General features: G+C 44.0%; 1 protein-coding gene across 1 annotated transcript in view; it reads left to right on the top strand.

Annotated features, from left to right (window-relative positions):
• Nucleotides 1-17,706, top strand: part of CFTR (CF transmembrane conductance regulator) — an 86,057-nt gene extending 68,351 nt beyond the window's left edge. The window contains exons 22-27 of the mRNA XM_080579309.1: nucleotides 880-1,122; nucleotides 2,982-3,137; nucleotides 10,537-10,626; nucleotides 13,666-13,838; nucleotides 14,907-15,012; nucleotides 16,487-17,706. Coding sequence (XP_080435435.1) covers nucleotides 880-1,122; nucleotides 2,982-3,137; nucleotides 10,537-10,626; nucleotides 13,666-13,838; nucleotides 14,907-15,012; nucleotides 16,487-16,693 — 975 coding nt within the window. The 3' untranslated portion in view covers nucleotides 16,694-17,706. The remainder of the gene's footprint in view (nucleotides 1-879; nucleotides 1,123-2,981; nucleotides 3,138-10,536; nucleotides 10,627-13,665; nucleotides 13,839-14,906; nucleotides 15,013-16,486) is intronic.
• Nucleotides 17,707-18,664: the final 958 nt, after the last annotated feature.

Here is an 18,664-nt window from a genome sequence, read left to right as displayed (position 1 = left end):
TGGGGAATGCAGCTAGGAAAAAAAGAACTGTTTAGAATTTAAAATTTAAAAATGCCCAAGAACAAACCTGCCCATAGAATTAAAAGTATGTTTTATGATGGCCTAAGCAGTGAAGTTCTCATGAAGGAGATGAATTAACTGTCTATTAACTGATACTTGACGCATTTATAAAAGATTGTGTATGAGATAAGGAGGATCCCTTCTAGTCCCGTGCTTCTTTGAAAATTCACCAAGACAGCTATGAGCAGATAGCAACTTGTGTCTGAAGTCCATGAACTACAGAACTTGATAACTTCACATAATATGCACAATTACATATGTAAAAATAATTATGATGGAACTTCCTTGCATTTTTTTTCTAAAAATCTGTAGATAATCTCTCAGAAATATTAAAATGATGTCTGATGACCATACTCTTTACTTGATCATAAAGCTTTGCAGCTTTCAAATTCCATGCATTCTGCTGATCTTTGAAGATTAATCATTATTCAAAGAAATTCAGTTTTCAGACAGGGCAATGCCCTACAGGATGAAGGAGTTGAAGACTCCAGGATTTCTTTCACGTTAATAGTTCGCTTTCGTGTATACAGTTCATCTGCAGTTTTCACAATACATTATAAAGGAAAACAACAACAACAACAACTATTGTGTCCATTTTAGAATAAAGCAAGTGGAATCACATGCTTGGCCAGTGTTGTGAGTACAAGAGAAACAGAATCTAGAGCTCTATAAGAGAAGTAGCCTACCTTTTAAAATTATATCACAGTATAACTTACATAGAAAAGAGACTCACTGTTCTGGCTAGGAATTAGGAATAATTTAATTTTGTTTTGTTTGATAACTAAATATAATTAGAATACTGTTTGTTTTGATTCCTAGATGCGGTCTGTCAGCCGAATATTTAAATTTATTGACATGCCAACAGAAGAGATGAAAAACATTAAGCCACAGAAGAATAATCAGTTTTCAGATGCCCTTATAATTGAAAACAGGCATGCAAAGGATGGGAAGAACTGGCCATCCGGGGGCCAAATGACTGTGACGGACCTGACGGCCAGATACGTTGAAGGAGGAGCTGCCGTCTTGGAAAACATTTCCTTTTCAATAAGTTCAGGGCAGACGGTGAGGCACTGCTTTGTTGTCTTTGATCTGACTTCTATTAACTATTGAGGTGTCATTATAAACCTATTTATTGACTCAGTAAGTTTTTGTAAATGGAAACATGAAATTATTGAAGAACAGAACAAAGTAATCATCAAAATCACCTGAATGACAGAAATGTCTGAAAAAGAGCTCATCTGTAGGATTATTAGCTATGGACAAAAATCGTAAGGAAAATCATTAATGGCTTAATTATCCTAGAAGTCTTTAAGCTATTTACACCTCAGTGAAGCATGGTGAGGGTGTTTGAGCAGAATAAAAATGTAAAATATATATGCAGCAGTTCTCCAAGTCCTCTTGCAGTGCCTGAAGCTTGTCTCCTTCTCCTCCTGTGGACAGGGAAGTGTGCAAGTGAGCACAGATGCTGGGGGCAGACTGACCCAGGTGGAACAGGGCACGAAAGAATACTGGCCGGTGTGCCAAGGGTATCAACGCACCAGCGGCTCGGCGGTCAGAGGGGTGTTCCACGGGTGCTGTAGGCTATGCCAAATTATTATATAGCAAACAATAAACAGTTCTATTCTTTAAAAGGTTTACAACCCCCTAGCTAACCTTTGTGCAGATTTTGTGCAGTCTTAACTAATCTTGTGGGGTTACATTCAAGAAAGAGCTCTCTTTTCAGGGCAGCATTTAGGCAGGTGTTGAACACTCTGCTTGAGGTTCACACTGAAGTATCGTCCCCAGCAGGGTGGAAAGAAAGACTTGCAATATCTCCTGAGCTTCAGCTGTATGGATGAAGAGCCAATTTTAACTCTGTCACCTAGATGAGAAAACAGGTTCAGCGACAATGCCCTGGCCTTGCCATGAGGCAGCTCTAAGCTCCTAGTTTGAATAGCACCAGACTCTGCCAGATTTCATAGATCTGTATTAGTTTACATGAACTGAATATTTCATCTGCTAAGTTTGAGGGCATCAAAACGTTGATACTGGGGGTCTGACTTCTAGTAGCACCATCCTGAAACCACTCTGCCTTCAGAGAAAAGGCAACCTCTGATTCCTGGAGTTTGGAGGTGTGGGTGCTGCTGCAGTGTGGTTGATTTACTTCCTGGAAAATCCATTGAAGCAGAGGAGTAATGGGAATGAAAGATACTTTTGTACTGTACAGAGGAGGGGCAGAGCAATTAAAACAAAGATCCTTTTACGATGACTATGATTTAGACATTTTATCCAATTCCACTGATGAACCCTGCACTCACAGGTAATGCGTCCAGAATTGGAGCATGCTCCTTAAACTGAAGAGGATTTGTCTCTGTCCTATAGGGAAGCAAGGGAAAAACAAACATGAAAGGGGAGAGCTCTCATCTGCTGAGGTTGCTGGTGACACACAACATAGACCTTTGCTTGTCTTGTTTGGTCTGAGGCACTGCGATGGAAAGGATGCCAGGCAGCAGGAAGAGTCCTCACATCACCTTCACATTTATATTGTCATCATACAAACACAGCCCATACTTGGGGCCCACAATTCAGATTAGCTATATAAAATCCAGCTATTGAAAAAGTCAGTATCGCAGCTTTGGCTGGTGGTTACAGAATAAAAAATAATATATAAACAAATTTCTGTCCTTTGGCTAATCATAGACTAATGAATTTTCTTCCCTAGTTAATTCTGAAGGTTTACACCAGCAAAACAGAGCCTGGTGCAGTGTTTCATTCAGCCCTTGGTGTAGGCTTTTATCATTCCCAAATGAATGACATACACCAACCCACTGAGATCTTTTTGGGTTGCTCTCCACTGCTAAGATTTCTAAGTGTCGCTGCCTTGGGCTGTGGTTAATATATGAGCAGGATTAAGTGTTTGCTTTTATGAATTTGCATTGCAGGTGGGCCTTTTAGGAAGAACTGGTTCAGGAAAAAGCACTTTACTTTTTGCATTTTTAAGACTGCTGAATACAGAAGGGGATATCCAGATTGATGGCATCTCCTGGAACACAGTCAGCTTGCAGCAATGGAGGAAGGCCTTTGGAGTGATCCCTCAGGTAATGAAAATATTTTATAGGCAGCAAAAGGGCAATTGTGTGCCTTTATTTTCATTGATTGTATATCCATATACATGAAGTTACCTTTAGGCTGAAAGGTAGTTGTTTTCTGATAAGAAGTAGAAAAAAAAAAGGCAAAGATTTTGTGAAAAGGGAATTTGGAGGGATGGAAGTGATAATTTGCAGAAAATGCTACATTTTGAGAATTTCTGTTACTCTTACAAGAACTCGTCTGAAAATGAGAAGTTACACTCAAACAAAAGTGTTCAGAGCCTGCTTATCTCTTTGCCTCTGAAATGGTTCACGTTGATTCAAAATAAGATAGTGCCACCTAAAGAAAAAAATACAGTCAGTGGTGCTCTTACCTCCTGTTTTATAACCATCATGTTTTATGTTTAGTGTGTGAATACTATACATTAGTTATTTTCTTTGATAGGCTAGTAGCAGAACTAGTCATTAACTGATCCTCATGTTGGAATCCTCACTTTTTTAGCTGTCATCTCTTATTACCCTGTCATGGTGCACGTAAAAGGGGACATGTGATGCTATTTATGCCTGCAGGACTTCTGGCATGTGGGAAGTAAAATAATTTCTTCTCTGTGGAGTTCCAGAGTCATGCCCCGAAATTCATAGAACTACATAATGGTTAGGGTTGGAAGGGACCTTAAAGACCATGTAGTTCAAACCCCACTGCCATGGACAGACACCCCCCACCAGACCAGGTTGCTCAAGGCCCTATCCAGCCTGGCCTTGAACACTTCCAGGGATGGGGCATCCACAGCTTCTCTGGTCCTCACCACCCTCTGATTGAAGAATTTCTTCGTAACATTATCACTTCTATCACTACACTCCCTGACACAGAGTCCCTCCCCAGCTTTCCTGCAGGCTCCCTTTAGGCATCGGAAGGCCACTGTAAGGTCTCCCCAGAGCTTTCTCTTCTTCAGGCTAAACAATCCCAACTCCCTCAGCCTGTCTTCATAGCAGAGGTGCTCCTGTCTCTGACCATCTCTGTACTTGTTCCATGCCCTTCTTGTGCTGGGGGCCCCAGAGCTGCACACAGTGCTCCAGGTGTGGTCTCACAAGAGCAGAGCAGAGGGGGAGAATCACCTTCCTCACCTTGCTGGCCACGCTGCTTTTGATGCAGTGCAGGATATGGTTGGCTTTCTGCACTGCAAGTGCACATTGTTGGCTCACGGTTTTTCATTCACCAGTACCCCCAAGTGCTTTTCTACAGGGCTGCTCTCAATCCACTCATTGCCCAGCCTGTATCTGTGCTCGGGATTGCCCCAACCCAGATGCAGGACCTTGCCCTTGGCCTTGTTGAACCTCATGTTGTTTGCTCAGGTCCACCTCTCAAGCCTGTCAAGGTCCCTCTGCGTGGCATCCCTTCCCTCCAGCACATCACCAGCATCATTCATCTTTGTGTCATTCACAAAGTTGCTGAGGGTGAAGCAATTCCCCCAAAGGCAGCAATTTTTAAGCACTTTGGCCTTGCCAGAGCAATCCCTTCCTTCACTGCCAGCTACACCAGGCAGTCACTGCTCAGGTTCTCCTCCCAGCCCAGCTCTGCCCACCAGGCCGAGCCTAGCTGGCCAGGCCTTGCTTGGCTGGCTGCCCCGTGGCAGCTGATCTGTCACCCTTTCTTCTCTGCTCTGCAACTCTTTCATTTCTGTCTAGTCCTGTAAACTTATTTTTTTATTACTTCTGGTTCAGTGCTGTCAGCATGACTTTTGGGTGCAAGCAAAAAAACAAGTCACCCTTTCAGGTCAAGGTAGCTGTGCTGCAGATTGTAAATACACCTGTGTCTAGATTGGCAAAGATTGCCTTGATGGTTTAGTTTGTAGAACAGGTATGTTATATGACTTGTTGAAGGGTGCTTTTGTGAGAGTAAGTTGTCTCCATTGGGAAATTTTTGTGACATAGTGTAACTTTCTGTGTGAGAAGGGGCTTCCCTGTCTCTCCCATAATCATCATTTTGCTTTCACCTTTTTCTTCCCTTTGGGATGTGGGTGCCCAGCCAGGTTTCTGTTTTCCATCTCCAGCTCGCCTTGGGAATGCATGAGCTGAAGAGAAAACTGAATGCTTTGTAACTAGTAGCCTTGCGGTCACAGTGAAAACTATGTTTAATAATTCCCATAGCTGAGAACTCTCTACAGAATCACTGATGGTATTGAAAACATCACTCTGTAGCCATCAGCCAAATGTGAGAAATGTTAATTAAGTGAGCAATGTAACTTGCTCTTCTGCTAGTGAGACACATTGTTTGTTGTTAAAGTTACACATTTAATTTGGTTTGGAAGTCCATGATACGTGGATCAATGCCAAAAAATCTCAGCCCTGTGTTCTCTGGAAATCACGAGTTGCCAGTCTGTTTCCGTGCTTCGTTTTGCAGCTTCTGTCCAAAACTCTTTCTGAGGAACCTCACATTGTACCTCAAAAGCTCCCACATACAGAATGAAATAATGTTTTCACCAGTATTTTCCCAGCAAGGAAGAGAAATTACTTATGCCTTCCGCCTTTCCCAGCAGAACAAAGAGTGCCTTTTGTTCTCTGCCATTCACCTGCAGCTTCAGAATGGAAAAAGAAAAAAAAAAAGAGAAAGTCACCTTTCCTTTCCTGGGAGGCTGGCCTATAACAACACATGGATGTTCACAGCCTCAGGAGAGAGGCTGCACTAACAACAAGAGAACGGAGCTAGTTTGACCTGAGGCATGCTTCCTCATGAAAATTTTCCAGCGTTGTTCTTCTCCTCCTAAATTTTGTAATTTGAAGGAAAAAAAACCTTTTCCTCCATAGGACTGTCAATAGATGTCTGCATAGCACCTACAGTGTCCTAACAGCGGCACATACTGCACTCTGCTCCAGGCAGGAGGTGCTGAAAGAGCCTGAGAGGCAGTCAGGGCTCACACTGAGCCAGAGCAAAGGCAAAGATCCATCTGCTCCTTTCAGTATATCAAATGCAGCTGTCAGTGCACGAACTGGTAAATCACATAAAACAAGTTTCCTGGAGCACCCACAAGGAAGTTCCTTCCTGCACCTCATCAAAGGCTGGCGCTGGTTAAGCACAGCCTCGACCACAGCTCTGCTCCTACAGGATGTTTGTAATTCTCATGTAAAACAGTAACTCAGCGATAACAGGCTGCTGGAAGCACAATCACAGCCCATCATCCCTTTCTACGGGCAGCCCTTTCTGATGCTTCTTCCACAAGACTTTCCCCACCACATTTCCAGCGTGTTTGGTGAGGAAAGCCAGCTGCATCCGATTTCATCACACTGAAGCGCTTTTGCATACTGGTCCTCAAGCAGATTATGTCCTGAAGTATTTGATGGAGCTAGGTTGATGAAAAAGCCTTCAGAAATTTGGCTTTGAAGGGAGAACAAGAGATCTAGAGCCAATTTCCCATTAAAACAAAAGAGGAGAAACCTGAGATCCATAAGGTGTCAGAGTGGATATTTCCTTGAGCCTTGAGTGTTATTCTGTTCATATTTAGACATTTAATCATCCTGGCAGATCTCACAGCATTTTCTACCTGTAAATATTCCATATAGAGTTAAAATCAAGCTTAGTATGGAGAACAAGATTACTCTTGTTAGTGGATTGCCAGCCAACCCCCTTTTGTTCCTTCTTTTCACCTAAGAAGTGACATTTTACAACTTTCACCTATTTACTTCCAGTTTTTCAGTAGCCACCTCACTTAGTTTATTACATCTGCCTGTCTGTCCATCTCCACCACCATCTTTGAAGTTGCAGGAGTGGCTGTTTTGTACCATCCCCAGTCACTCCTGTGCCAGGAAGCCCAGCGCCCTGGAGGTGCTAATGTGAGGGTCTTGCAGAGTCTGGACTCCTGCAGGGCATCAAGGCATGTCAGCATCACCACACCTGGGAGCATCTGCTGCCCCAGGCCCATGCACAGAAAATCAGTAAGAGTGGAGATCAGTAAGAACCCCACGTGCTCGTTCAGGACATTGTGCCAGTTATCCTCTGCATGTGGGTCCAGTGCTTCCAGGAGCACAGCACCTGTGGGAGGAAAGGGTTTTAGTACCTTCAGGAGAGCTTTGAACCTTACAGAACTGGTTCCATAAAATTTGCCATAGATCTTCATTGCTCACATGCTCTTATGGTTGACTGTAAATATTTTAATGTCAATGCAGTCACTAAAGGACATTTACAAAAACAAAATCTCCGTACCTAATACTAAGGCATTCAGATAAAAAATTCATTTTTCTTTCGTGTTAATATTGTTGCCATGATATTTACGGATTGGAGGAGGCAACATGGAGGTGATATGGCCGTTACTTTAACTTTCTGTGTGGGCAGCTGGTGTCACGGTCCTGCTAAGGTTGCACATGCTCTCCAGCCCTGGGCATAGGGGAACAAGGAAGGGTTCACAAGAAGAGCAGAGCGAGGGGTGCTGGCCCATGGGTCTGGCTCAGGGCTTGTGTGGGCCTTTGTGACAGCAGCTGCTCACAGCCAGGATATTTTCACTCCTTATCAGCCTCTTGTAAACTGATCCTCGACTCTTCTGTATGCATTTCCATAGGTATGTCAGGGTCTTGGTTCTCTACACAACACTTAAATCACTTAGGGAGCTTATCTGCACAAACTGTGTGTACCCAACACCATAACCAATATGCAGAGGCTCTAGCCACTGAGGGGGATTAGTGCCCTTTAGAGGGGTTGATTTACAATATTTGGGGTGGGCAGAACATAAACATGACAGTATTTATATTCCTAAGCCTTTTTGCTTGTGGATGGGTGTCAGCTCTGAGAAACTGTTTCTTGTGTGATCACACCCATTATCATTCTGGGCGAATACGAACAAGTGACCGAGAAGGAAATGGTTCCAGACCTAACTGCCAGTCTTCCCAACCATCCAGCTCCCCTTCCACCACTTTCCTTATTCCAACTTCTTCCATATTTATAAATGACGCATAAACCCATGGAGTCACTTTCCTCCTCGTTCTTCTTCTTATTATTATTTTTTTTTTCATTTTAATCTTGTAGCATTCAATAACTTTTTTTTTTTTCTTTTTCTGCTTCTTTTTAAATGGATTGTAAATGGCCCATGTGACTAACACCATATTTACTCAAGTGAAGCCTATGTGGTTTCTAATGAGCTGGGAGGAAGGAGGTGTTGAAATGAATAGAGAAAATACCAGAATTTGGGACAATTAAATATTTACCTTGTAAAAAAAAAAAAGTGTATTTTGGGGAATAGCTTGCTTTTCATGCCCTACTTCTTGAAAGCATACTTATTAGGAATAACAGCAGTTTCTGAAGAAAGTGGTTCCCTTTATTTCTCTCCTTGCTGCACTTCAGCAGGAATGTTATTCAGACCTATCTTCTTTAAAACTGGTTTGTTCAGTTAACTATTCTTCACCAGTGAGAACTGAAAATACCTATTCCCTTAGTTAAGTGGATGGTGCTCAACATGCGAACAAAACCATGTCTGACCCTGCTTCCATGGCGCTCTTATTTCCACCGCACTGACAGAAAGTGCTGCTTGGAAGGCCCTAGTCCTGCTGCACACACGTAGCCCCACGCACACCAACTCACCAGCATGGGGCAGGGGGAAGGACGGTGCTGCACGCACTGAGCATTCAGTGTTAGGGTAATGATGATCATAAAGGAAAGGCACTGCTCTTTCCCTGGTATCTGCCGAAGGTACCTCGATGCCTGTTAGCTGTGCACTGTGCTGCCTCCCCTGAGGCTCAGTTGGGTTCTTGCTCGTGGAGCAGTGAAGGGGTCTCAGGTAAGCACCTCCGGTGACTGCAGGGCAGCATCCTGGGCTTGGTTTTCTCCTCTGCTCTCTTGATCGAGGTACTTTCTTCCCTCTTACACCACAGAAGTTATTGGCAATGGTCTGCATCTCTTAATTAAGTAAATTAATTAGAATGATTTATTTTAAGCTGTTACTTTTAAACTCCTAATTAATCATAATGAAATGATTACTGTAAACGTGTGTATAAATCACTCTGAAATCTGATGAAAGAATGCCAAGTTCCCAGGTTAGGTCAGACGGAAATTGTAGTTGACAGGCCACACTCTGGGAAAGTATCTCCTAACTATATTGCTCAGCCCTTTTCTGCTAGAGCAGCTCGTCCTTCGCTGCTTTCAGTAGCATTGGACTACCAAGACTTGTTTTAATTTCAGCCAGAAATTATCTGGCTGTGAATTACTTGCATTTCAACATATCATCTCTAAATAAATATTTTATTTTAGGAAGACAAAAGGAGAGGAAAATAATTGTCTCAAATCCTTCCTCTTGATATTTGTTCCGTATGCACAAGGAAAGAGCATGCAAATGGTAGTATTTCCCAACACGGTACTTTACATTCTTTGAGAGCGAGTTCTCCCTGCTGTAAGCAGCAGGTGTACCGAGCAGCATAGAAAGCAGCAACTTAGTGTTATCCCATAAGAAATGTTGTGCAACCTCAGTGTCACTTGAAGAACCTCATTTCCACTGGTCTGACACACCCACCCCATGTAAAAAGAGATTAAACAAATATTTAATTTCGTCTGAGTCATTGCTTTTCAAGCCACAAAACATGTATCTAAGGGATGTTTGTTTAAATCTCTTTGTCTAAACTGATGAAAAAAAGCAGAATTCGGTAGTAAACTTTAGAGCAAGAAGGATGTACTCTCAGTGCTGAGAAATGTGCATCCTCATCATCCTCCGTGGCATCAGGAAGGCAGAGGACAGAGAAGGAAGATCACAGTGGATGTAGCATCCATCAGTGCTGCCTCTTGTGCGAGCAGCCAGCTGGTGCTGCGCTCAAAAGTCAGTTGTGCTGTGTCACATCCCAGGGACGTGACACCGGGAGAGAGACTGAAAACATCTTTGCAGATAGGACTGGGACATGGTGAAGTGTCAGGTAACAGGAAGATGCTAAAATGTGTTGGACTACAGGTGGCTGGGAAAAGACAAATTCACTGATGAGGAACGACTTAAGACAGTGTCCTTGAATATAGCCAAATATCCATGAGGTTTTTTGTCTCAAAGTGAAATTGTGGAAACGCACACTTTGGGTTAGTGATCTTTTCTGACTATGTTTCAAATAATAAAGAGTCAAAATGATTTTAGAAAGACATATTCTGAACTTAAAATACAGAAAAACTTTTATTCTGAAAACTGCTGAAATGGTATTTTTAACATTTTTCGGTCAAGTTTGGGTAAGTTCTAACAAAGAAAATTGCCAAAAACTAAACATAAGTTTTTTTGAAACCACTTTTTTTTTTTTTTCTAAACAATGTTTTCCATAATTTTTAAAAATCTGCAATAAACTTCAGCTGGTAACTGGAGAAGGTGACTTTTTTTCTCTGCATGCTTTACAATTTACAATGTCTTACAGGATGTTTCATGTCTATCTATCTATCTGCATGTCTTTTTTCTCACAGAAAGTGTTTATATTTTCCGGAACTTTTCGGAAGAATTTGGATCCTTATGGGCAATGGAATGATGAAGAAATATGGAAAGTTGCAGAGGAGGTAAAACCATTCAGTGTTGTTTGTGTCCCTCTGGTGAAGTGCGTACAGCGGAGTACAGCGTAGGTCAAATGATTGGCATATCTCAACAAAGTGCTGAGAAAAGATAATGCTAGGCTATAAACCGTGTTTCCTTATTGCCTAATAAAAAAAGTTGCCTTTGTCAGAGTTACAAAAAAATAAAATAAACTTCCGCACAGCACAGTCTGAGTTATTCGTGCAGTGATTTAGCATAGGTGAGGTTTTATGTATGACTCCGCTGGCTGACCCTGAGAGAAAAAGCACGGAGAAAGATGAGACAGTGAAAAATCCTGTATTTTTTTGTTATTTTAATGCTTTGCCAAACATGTGACATTTCTATAAAGTATTTTTCAACTGAAACGTGTACCGATGACTAGCAAACATTTTGGAGGCCAGAAAAAAGCGGGGAATTTCTGTGGCCTGTCCTAGATGTAAGACCGGTATTATTGCAATAGGAAATATTTATACTCAGCTTAGAAAAACCTTTCATCAAAAGATTTTCCAGTTATTGCAATTCTTGGGCCAACTTTGAGCTGGAGAAGGAGCTCTCTCTGACATTGCATTCAGGCTTATGCACAATTTGTGTCACAGGCAGCTGCCTCCTTCACGGAGAATAAGAATCAGGGACTATTGGATTTTCTGAACCTGAAGGTTTTCTTTCTTCTAATTTAATTTTATGTTGAGGTTTTAGCAACATTTTTGTTTTCAAATTGCTCAGGATTAGGAACCAGATTTTTACAGTTCTGTTTCCATCTAGAGATAAAACACCACGCATTATGGTTGTAAGATGCCACCTATTGGCTCTGATAGTGTTTAGTAAATCGCATGGGTGTATACCGTGCCCAAAGAAAACGCTGCTGAGAGTTAAGGGAGGGGAAGTGCTGCAGCCTAGAAAGCAGGTGTCTCCTTCCAAGTTACAGATGACATAATTAATACAGACTCAGCAATGAATTGGTGCCATTTTCCTTGTTCATAGCAAGTCTCAAGTATCATAAAACGCTTACAAGTGTGGGAGTTAATCTGAAAGCTTCCTCGTTTCCCATCCAGGAGGTTAGCTCTGTCTCTGCTCTCAGTCTGAGCTTTGTACCATTTCTTTCCTGTCTTTGGAAAAGGGGAAAGTGGACACTCTCTATGCATAATTTACTGTTAAATAAAAACATCACTACATTTTTGGTTAAATGAAATGACAGGAGCTTTTCAGCCAGTCCTAGCGGAGGCAAGGGAGCACTCAGCACTGTGACTCTCTGATTCCTGAGACTGGGGGGAAAAGTTGAATGTTGATTAACATTCCCTCTCTTGAAAAAGACGAGTTCTGCTGCTTTTGAGGGTGGTTTTCAGTGTGTGTGTGTTTTCAAAGAGCTAAACTGTATTTGTAACTGTGTGAAAAAAATTGTTTTCAAGTGTTTATCACTAGGGAGTTTGGCAAATCTGTACGTGATACGGAGTTTTTCAGTTAATAGGCAAGAGAGTGCAAAGCAAATAGAAGAGAAAAAGAGCTGTAATACTTTTTAGTAGGAGTGATTTGATTGTTTACAAAGTTCATGCTCTTGAAATTTGGCTCGCTAGAGGCAATGAGTCAGTGTAACTTTGGGAGCGCGGCACAGAAAGAAAGCTGACTTCCAGCTTATCCCGGATCCACAGTGGCTGCTGAGGATTTAGACAGTGCTGCTGAGATCAGCAGCAGCTTTTGACGTTCCCTGCAATCAGCTGCAGAGAGCAAGGTGTAGTCTGGACAAATGTCAGATGTTTCATTTTTCATTGCCCCAATATTTCAACACCTGAATCTGTCAGACTTTGGGGGCTAAATTGTGCTCTTGCAGGCAGCGGGCTGGACCCGAGAGGATCCTCATGCAGTTTTAAGAAGAAAGCAACTTTTCCAGCTGAAAACCTGTTGCAGAATTTCATTAAAGGGCAGCATATATGTTAGAAAGAGGAGTGAAGAACAATGCAGCAGCCTTGATTTGCTTATAAATAAACGCATGAACTCTGTCAAAATACAAAACACGTACCCACGCACCACAGTTTCACATGGTTTTCACATAAAAAGGAAACACAAAGGAATAATTCCTTTTTTTTTTTTTTTTTTTTTTTTTGCCTTGGAATGAAAATGAATTGCAGATCAGTAATATTTCAAAAATTCAAGGCGGGGCTCTTCATAATCCACTAGGGTTGCATTGCACTTTTATAATGTATTCTGGAGCAATGCAACTCACATATGTTTTCTAGTTCTCATATTTTACAACCATTTCTCTGTAAATGCCAAAGAGCGTGGCCAGTTTGGACACATGGAAGATGCAAAGCTTTGGGGTGAACACAATGCACTTCCTGATGTGAGCTCTGGCAGAAACAACCAGAAAACACCTCCTGTGCTGGGTTTCAGTTTCTGGTACAAGTGAAGCAGCTTCCCATCCCAAGCACCCCTCTCAACATTTTGCCATCGGTGCCAGAGGAAAGCCCGTGATGCCTTCAGGCTGAGCAAAATGCACAGGACCTTTGAGAGATCAAAAGGAGCAGATGGAAACGCTCTCAGAGCCATAGAGACAACCGCCATGGTGACCTGGGTTATTTTCTCTGTTGATGTAATGTAGCATGTGAATTTTGCTTGTTTCTTTTTACCCTCCTAGTAACCAAAGAGGCCTGGTTTCCTTTCAAAAATCTCCTTAACATTACCAATGACGCACGTCACTTCTGGATAAAAAGTTTAAAATACATTGCTTTCCCTAGCCTTCTAACTCAGAGGGTTTTGGTCAAAATGCCAGAAGCCATTGTATGTGACAAACAAACAGAGCATTAACTCTCAGCTTCCCAACATAAATCCTAGCACGTTGTATGGCTCAAATATTTCAATGCTTTTCACACCATCCAGCTTGTAGTCTTCATAGGACAGATACTTGTCTTCATCAATTTATATTTTCTGTTTACTGTCAGAAGTGAAAGGCAAGGAAGTTAAAGGCACTGGTCGTCATACCCACAATGAGCAGTAACTGTACCTCACCGACTTTTCCTTTTTCTCTCCGGCAGGTTGGGCTGAAGTCTGTAATTGAGCAATTTCCAGGCCAGTTGGATTTCGTTCTTGTGGATGGCGGCTGTGTCCTCAGCCACGGGCACAAACAGTTAATGTGCCTTGCCCGGTCAGTCCTCAGTAAAGCTAAAATCTTGCTGCTTGACGAACCGAGTGCTCACCTAGATCCTGTGTATGTATCATTTCTTCTCTTACGAAATAAGAAAACCAGTCAGGCAGCACCCCCTAAAGAGACCTTTTGTAACTTCTCTGGTCTGGTACTAAATCTAATTTCAGCTTCAGGAACAGACCTTGGTGAAAAGGGAGGCATAAAGTGTGCGACCTCGGAGGGTGCCTATGGGGAAGAACACAGTCCGAGGCTGTTTCTGTCAGGGCAGCAATTCATTCCTAGTCTGCTGGCAGCAGTCTGGCCGTGCAGGCTGTCCTGCTTTGACCGGAGGATGTGGGGTGGGGGTGGGATGTGCAGCCACATACACCGTACCCATCTGCGTCATGCTGAATTGTCCATAGGGAAAGGCCAAACAGGTCACTGGCCATGCTCAGTGCCGCTGCACCCTTGCATGCCTGCGGGGGTGTATGCTTCGTGCTGCAAGCTAGCCTGGAACAAACAGAGCTCTACCAGAGAGCCCAACATCCTGCTGCCTAATGCAAGCTGGTGGGACCCAAAGTGGCCTCAGGGGAGCCCTGCGAGGCCATAAAGCCAGACAGACTCAAAAACAGGGTTTGAAAATTTTGGGTGTTCCTCCACCTCTGCTCAGTGCTGTAGCATTGCTGTTCTATTACCATCGCAATGCAAGGTAAGCGCTGAAACTGCAGGATGTTGGGCACTGTAAACATTAACAGAGGGGAAGAGACTCCGTCCCCCTGAGCTTATGTCAGACTGGGATTTCACAGTGAGTGAATTCAACACTCCGAGCTGACTTATCTCCAGCTCAGACAGCAAGAATGTAAATTAGGCTGGAAGAATGTGCGTGTTGTGTAGCATATTTAGAGATACATTTCAGTAGTTCTGCATGGAGGATCAGAGAAGTTTAGTTACAGCCTTCATGTTATAGCTGATGGGTGCTTTCACAGCACAAGTGCAGCGTGCCGAGACACTGCAGAACTGTACTTACGTGCTGGTGTACACGCACGTTAGCTTTACACCATGCAGCTAGATGATTAAATACTGTGAATAAAGTTACAGATGGTGCGGGCATGTATGCTGCAGTCTGAACCCCGATGATTATTTGCCTTTCAGAACTTCCCAAGTGATTAGAAAAACTCTGAAGCACGCATTCGCAGACTGCACTGTGATACTCTCTGAGCACAGGCTGGAAGCGATACTGGAGTGCCAGCGGTTTCTGGTGAGCATTTCTCGTAATCTGGGGACAGTTATTTCGTTATGTTTGACAAATGAGCAACATGTGCTGAGCAGAATTGATGGCAATGGCTGTATTGATGAAGTCTGCTGCTCCAAGCTCACAGTGGGCATCATCCATCAGCTGAGCAACCTTGTCACCTGCATGAGAGCAACACGCTCCTGTCTGCTCTTCCCCAGGGGCTGTCATAGCCATCTATGTCCAGATGAGCTGGGTCAAAGCCTGGAAGCGCTGGATCCTCCCTTTCAACCACTGCAGGCTAGCTGGTTGCTGATCCTGGTGCCCTGCATTGGCGAATGGCTTAGGGACTGAACAGCAGAAGCAGAACCGGCTGCACTTGTTCTTGGGTGATAGGAGGGTACAGACGAAAGAGGGCTTTCTCGAGAAAATAGCCGATGATCAGAGTCTTTGATTTCTTTCATAAAGCCACTTGAATATTCCTTTCTTGTTTAATCAAGGTGGCAAAGCATTAAGGTCCTGGGGCATTTGCTTTGTTATATAAAAATTGTTAGCAAAGGAATAAAATGCAACTTACATAATTGTTCTTAAAAACGACATTCCTTTCTCTGTAGTTTGTTTACTCTTCCACGTGAGAGTATCTTCATTCCATTAGCAGACTGAAACACCTTTTTCCAAGTATATCTGATGGGGTGCACTTGCACAGCGGGAGGCACGAGGCCTGGAGCTGGAGCGGGCTGGTTAATGAGCAGGTTGCACACCCTTTTGGGTGCCCTGCTCCTGTCTGGGCACTCAGCCTCAGCCTTTGCCAACACCCGAAGCCCGTGCTGGGCATGGCTGTGCTGCAGCCGGTGTCGGGAGGTTTCCCACCTTCTGAACAGCCTAAGCAGAGCTGCTAACAAACAGCTGCCAACAAACAGCTCCTTCTCATCCGACCTGTGCTGGAAGTGCCATGCCAGCGAGGGAAGCTGGCTTTTTCTCCTGTCATTTCCTTTCCAACAGTGCAGGCTGGCACAGCCTCACTGGGCTAACCTGTTGTCCCTCCAAGCAGAGGAGAGCTGTCTTTTCCTTATTTGTTGGGAAGAAAGCAAAGCAGGATTTCTGGCACCTTGCTGGCAGCCATCTCCCTCTCACTGTGAGATAACTCTGTTGTAATAGTCCTGCAGTTAACACTTCCATAACTGCATCATCTCAGCAGTGCCAGGGAAATACCACAGTACCTGGGGACTTTGGCAAGTTATTTCAGCGTTAAAAATTGAGTCTTCAGGAGAAACCAACCAGCCCAATGGCACGCTGTAACTTGAGCAGTTGGCACCTTTGCCACATGTTGAGTTTTTAACGGCTGTTCTTATGGTTGTAATTAGAAAATTCAAACCATAAACTAGACTTATCCTGGTATAAGAAGCTCTCTGTCATGTCTCTCCGCTGCTCTGTTAGCTGTGTTAGCTGGACTCTGTCAGCACTGGCATTGCTCATCTAATGGAGTGAAATGTTTCTTCAGGTAATCGAGGACAACAAGATGAAGCAATATGAATCGATTCAGAAGCTGCTGAATGAAAAGAGCTCCTTCAGGCAAGCCATCAGCCATGCTGATCGCCTTAAGCTGCTCCCGATAAATCGCAGGAACTCCAGCAAGCACAAGCCTAGACCCAAAATCACCGCCTTGCAGGAGGAGACAGAGGAAGAAGTGCAGGAGACGAGGCTGTGAGATGTGGTGCGGGCACCCCTCTTTTTGGAGCAAGCTCTCAGCAGTGCCCCGCAGTGACAGGACCGGCACTTCTGAACTTGTAGGACTGCACACAAATGTACCCTTGCAGGAGGCATTCGCTGCAGTGACTGCATGTGCATTTGGGAATGACTTCCCTTCTGTGTGCGAGTTCTTATGTTCCTTGAAGACATGCCACTTTTAATGGTAAAACGAGACTTCCTTTCACAAGCTGCTCTAATTCGGTACAAACTAGGTGGCACGCAGAAGTAACCTGCTTAGCCCAATGTAATTGTTTCAGAAAACTTTTAGATATGTTCTTGCTGGGGTGAGAGGTCCAGGCAGCAGGCAGAATGTTAGAAAAATAATCAAACCGGGGTGGAAAATGTGAAAATCAAAATGTAAAAGGTTTCTCTGGATTCACTTCCTGCGAACAAATTAAGAGACACTATCAGCCACACGCACAGCATACTCCCTCCTCTTTGTTCTTCATGCAGCAACGGCAGTTCCTACCTAGCAGAAAAGGCCAAATGCCCTCTCATAGCAGTGCACGACTCCGTGCGCATAGGTGATAATGAAGGAAGAGAGGAGATTGACTGGCAAGCCTGTCACCATCTGCCGTGTCTCCGCAGTTACAGGAGAACTGCGATTTCCTTGGAAAACCTGGGAGGCTTGGCCCAAGCCTGCACACACCCGCAGGCTGACAGCAGCGCACGCCGAAGGACAGGACTCCTAGCAGAGGAACTCTTAACAGTCTGCACATGTAGGTCTGGCACCTTTACTTCTTACTGTGGCCTAAAAAAAAATAAAAATAAAGGAGAAACCTCTCTGAAGTAGACTTTAATAATGAAATCAATTTTTATACTCTTCTGGTTTGCAGTTTTGTGATGAAACTGAACTTTCTCTAGGATATTTTATTTATTTTAATATTGTTGCAAACATTTATTAAGAAAATGATGTATTTTCAAAGTGATTATGTACTATAAAGAAAAAATATATTTGTACAAAAAGTTTTATATTTGGATTGCATTCTTTTTATTTTTTTTTGCCACTGGTCTTCGATGTCACACCCCGCTGTCAAGAACAAGCGCACCTTCAGAGTTAGGCCGGGCCCTGCCCCATGCTGTCTTTGTGCACTAGCGGTACAGACCTCTGTTATTATTTTTACTTTCTTTAACTGGAAAAAACAAACATGCGTAGAGCCGCCCCCCAGGGCCCTCCCCTGCGGGAGCCCACCTGGGGCTGCCGGGGGGCAGCCAGGTGCCAGGTGTTGCTGCTGGGCCCTGGCCCCACTCCTCAGCGGCCCTGCCCGGGCCCTACCCGGCCTGTGTGGTGCTCTGGGGCCCTGGAAGGTGTCCCCTGAGCTTCTGGAGAGGGTCACGGTGGAAGGAAATGGTGTCCCCTGAGCACTTGGAGAGGGTCGCAGCACTGCCAGCCCCACGCGTTGCGTTTCCTCTTCACCATTAAGTCCTGACACAGGGCTACTGCGGGTGTTGGCAAAACTCCGGCCCCAGGGCTGAGCTCTGATTTAACTAGGTCTTCTGTGACTGGCTCCATTTATGAACCACCTCCGCTCCTACGGAACTATTATTTTCTTGATTTTTTTTTTTTTTTTGCCATGCCCTTGTCCCGCTGCCACTTTAGCTTTCATGGCCAAACAAAGCCAACAGCGTGCTGAGGCAGCATGGCTTTTGACACCCAGGCTCCGTCCCTGCTCCCCACTTCCCATTTACCCTCTCGCTGGGCATCACCAGTTCCCAGCAGCAGCCCCCAGATCATGCAGGTCTCTTCCAGGGCTAGGGAGACAGGTAAGTACAGCAGAGGGGACACACATGGACGCTGCTGATACATTTCAGAGAGAATGCTTCGAGTGAGTGAAATCAATCGCCAGCTGCCTGTCCCCAGCCCCTTAGGGCGCTGCAGAATGTCCCAGCCAGCCAGGGCCCAGCAGGCCCCTCTGCCATCAAGTCCTGG

This window comes from Anser brachyrhynchus, assembly GCF_964034855.1.
Source record: "Anser brachyrhynchus genome assembly, chromosome: 1".
Lineage (NCBI taxonomy): Eukaryota > Metazoa > Chordata > Aves > Anseriformes > Anatidae > Anser > Anser brachyrhynchus.
The sequence above is the reverse complement of the archived record's forward strand: the minus strand, read 5'-3'. Positions and strand labels throughout refer to the sequence as shown.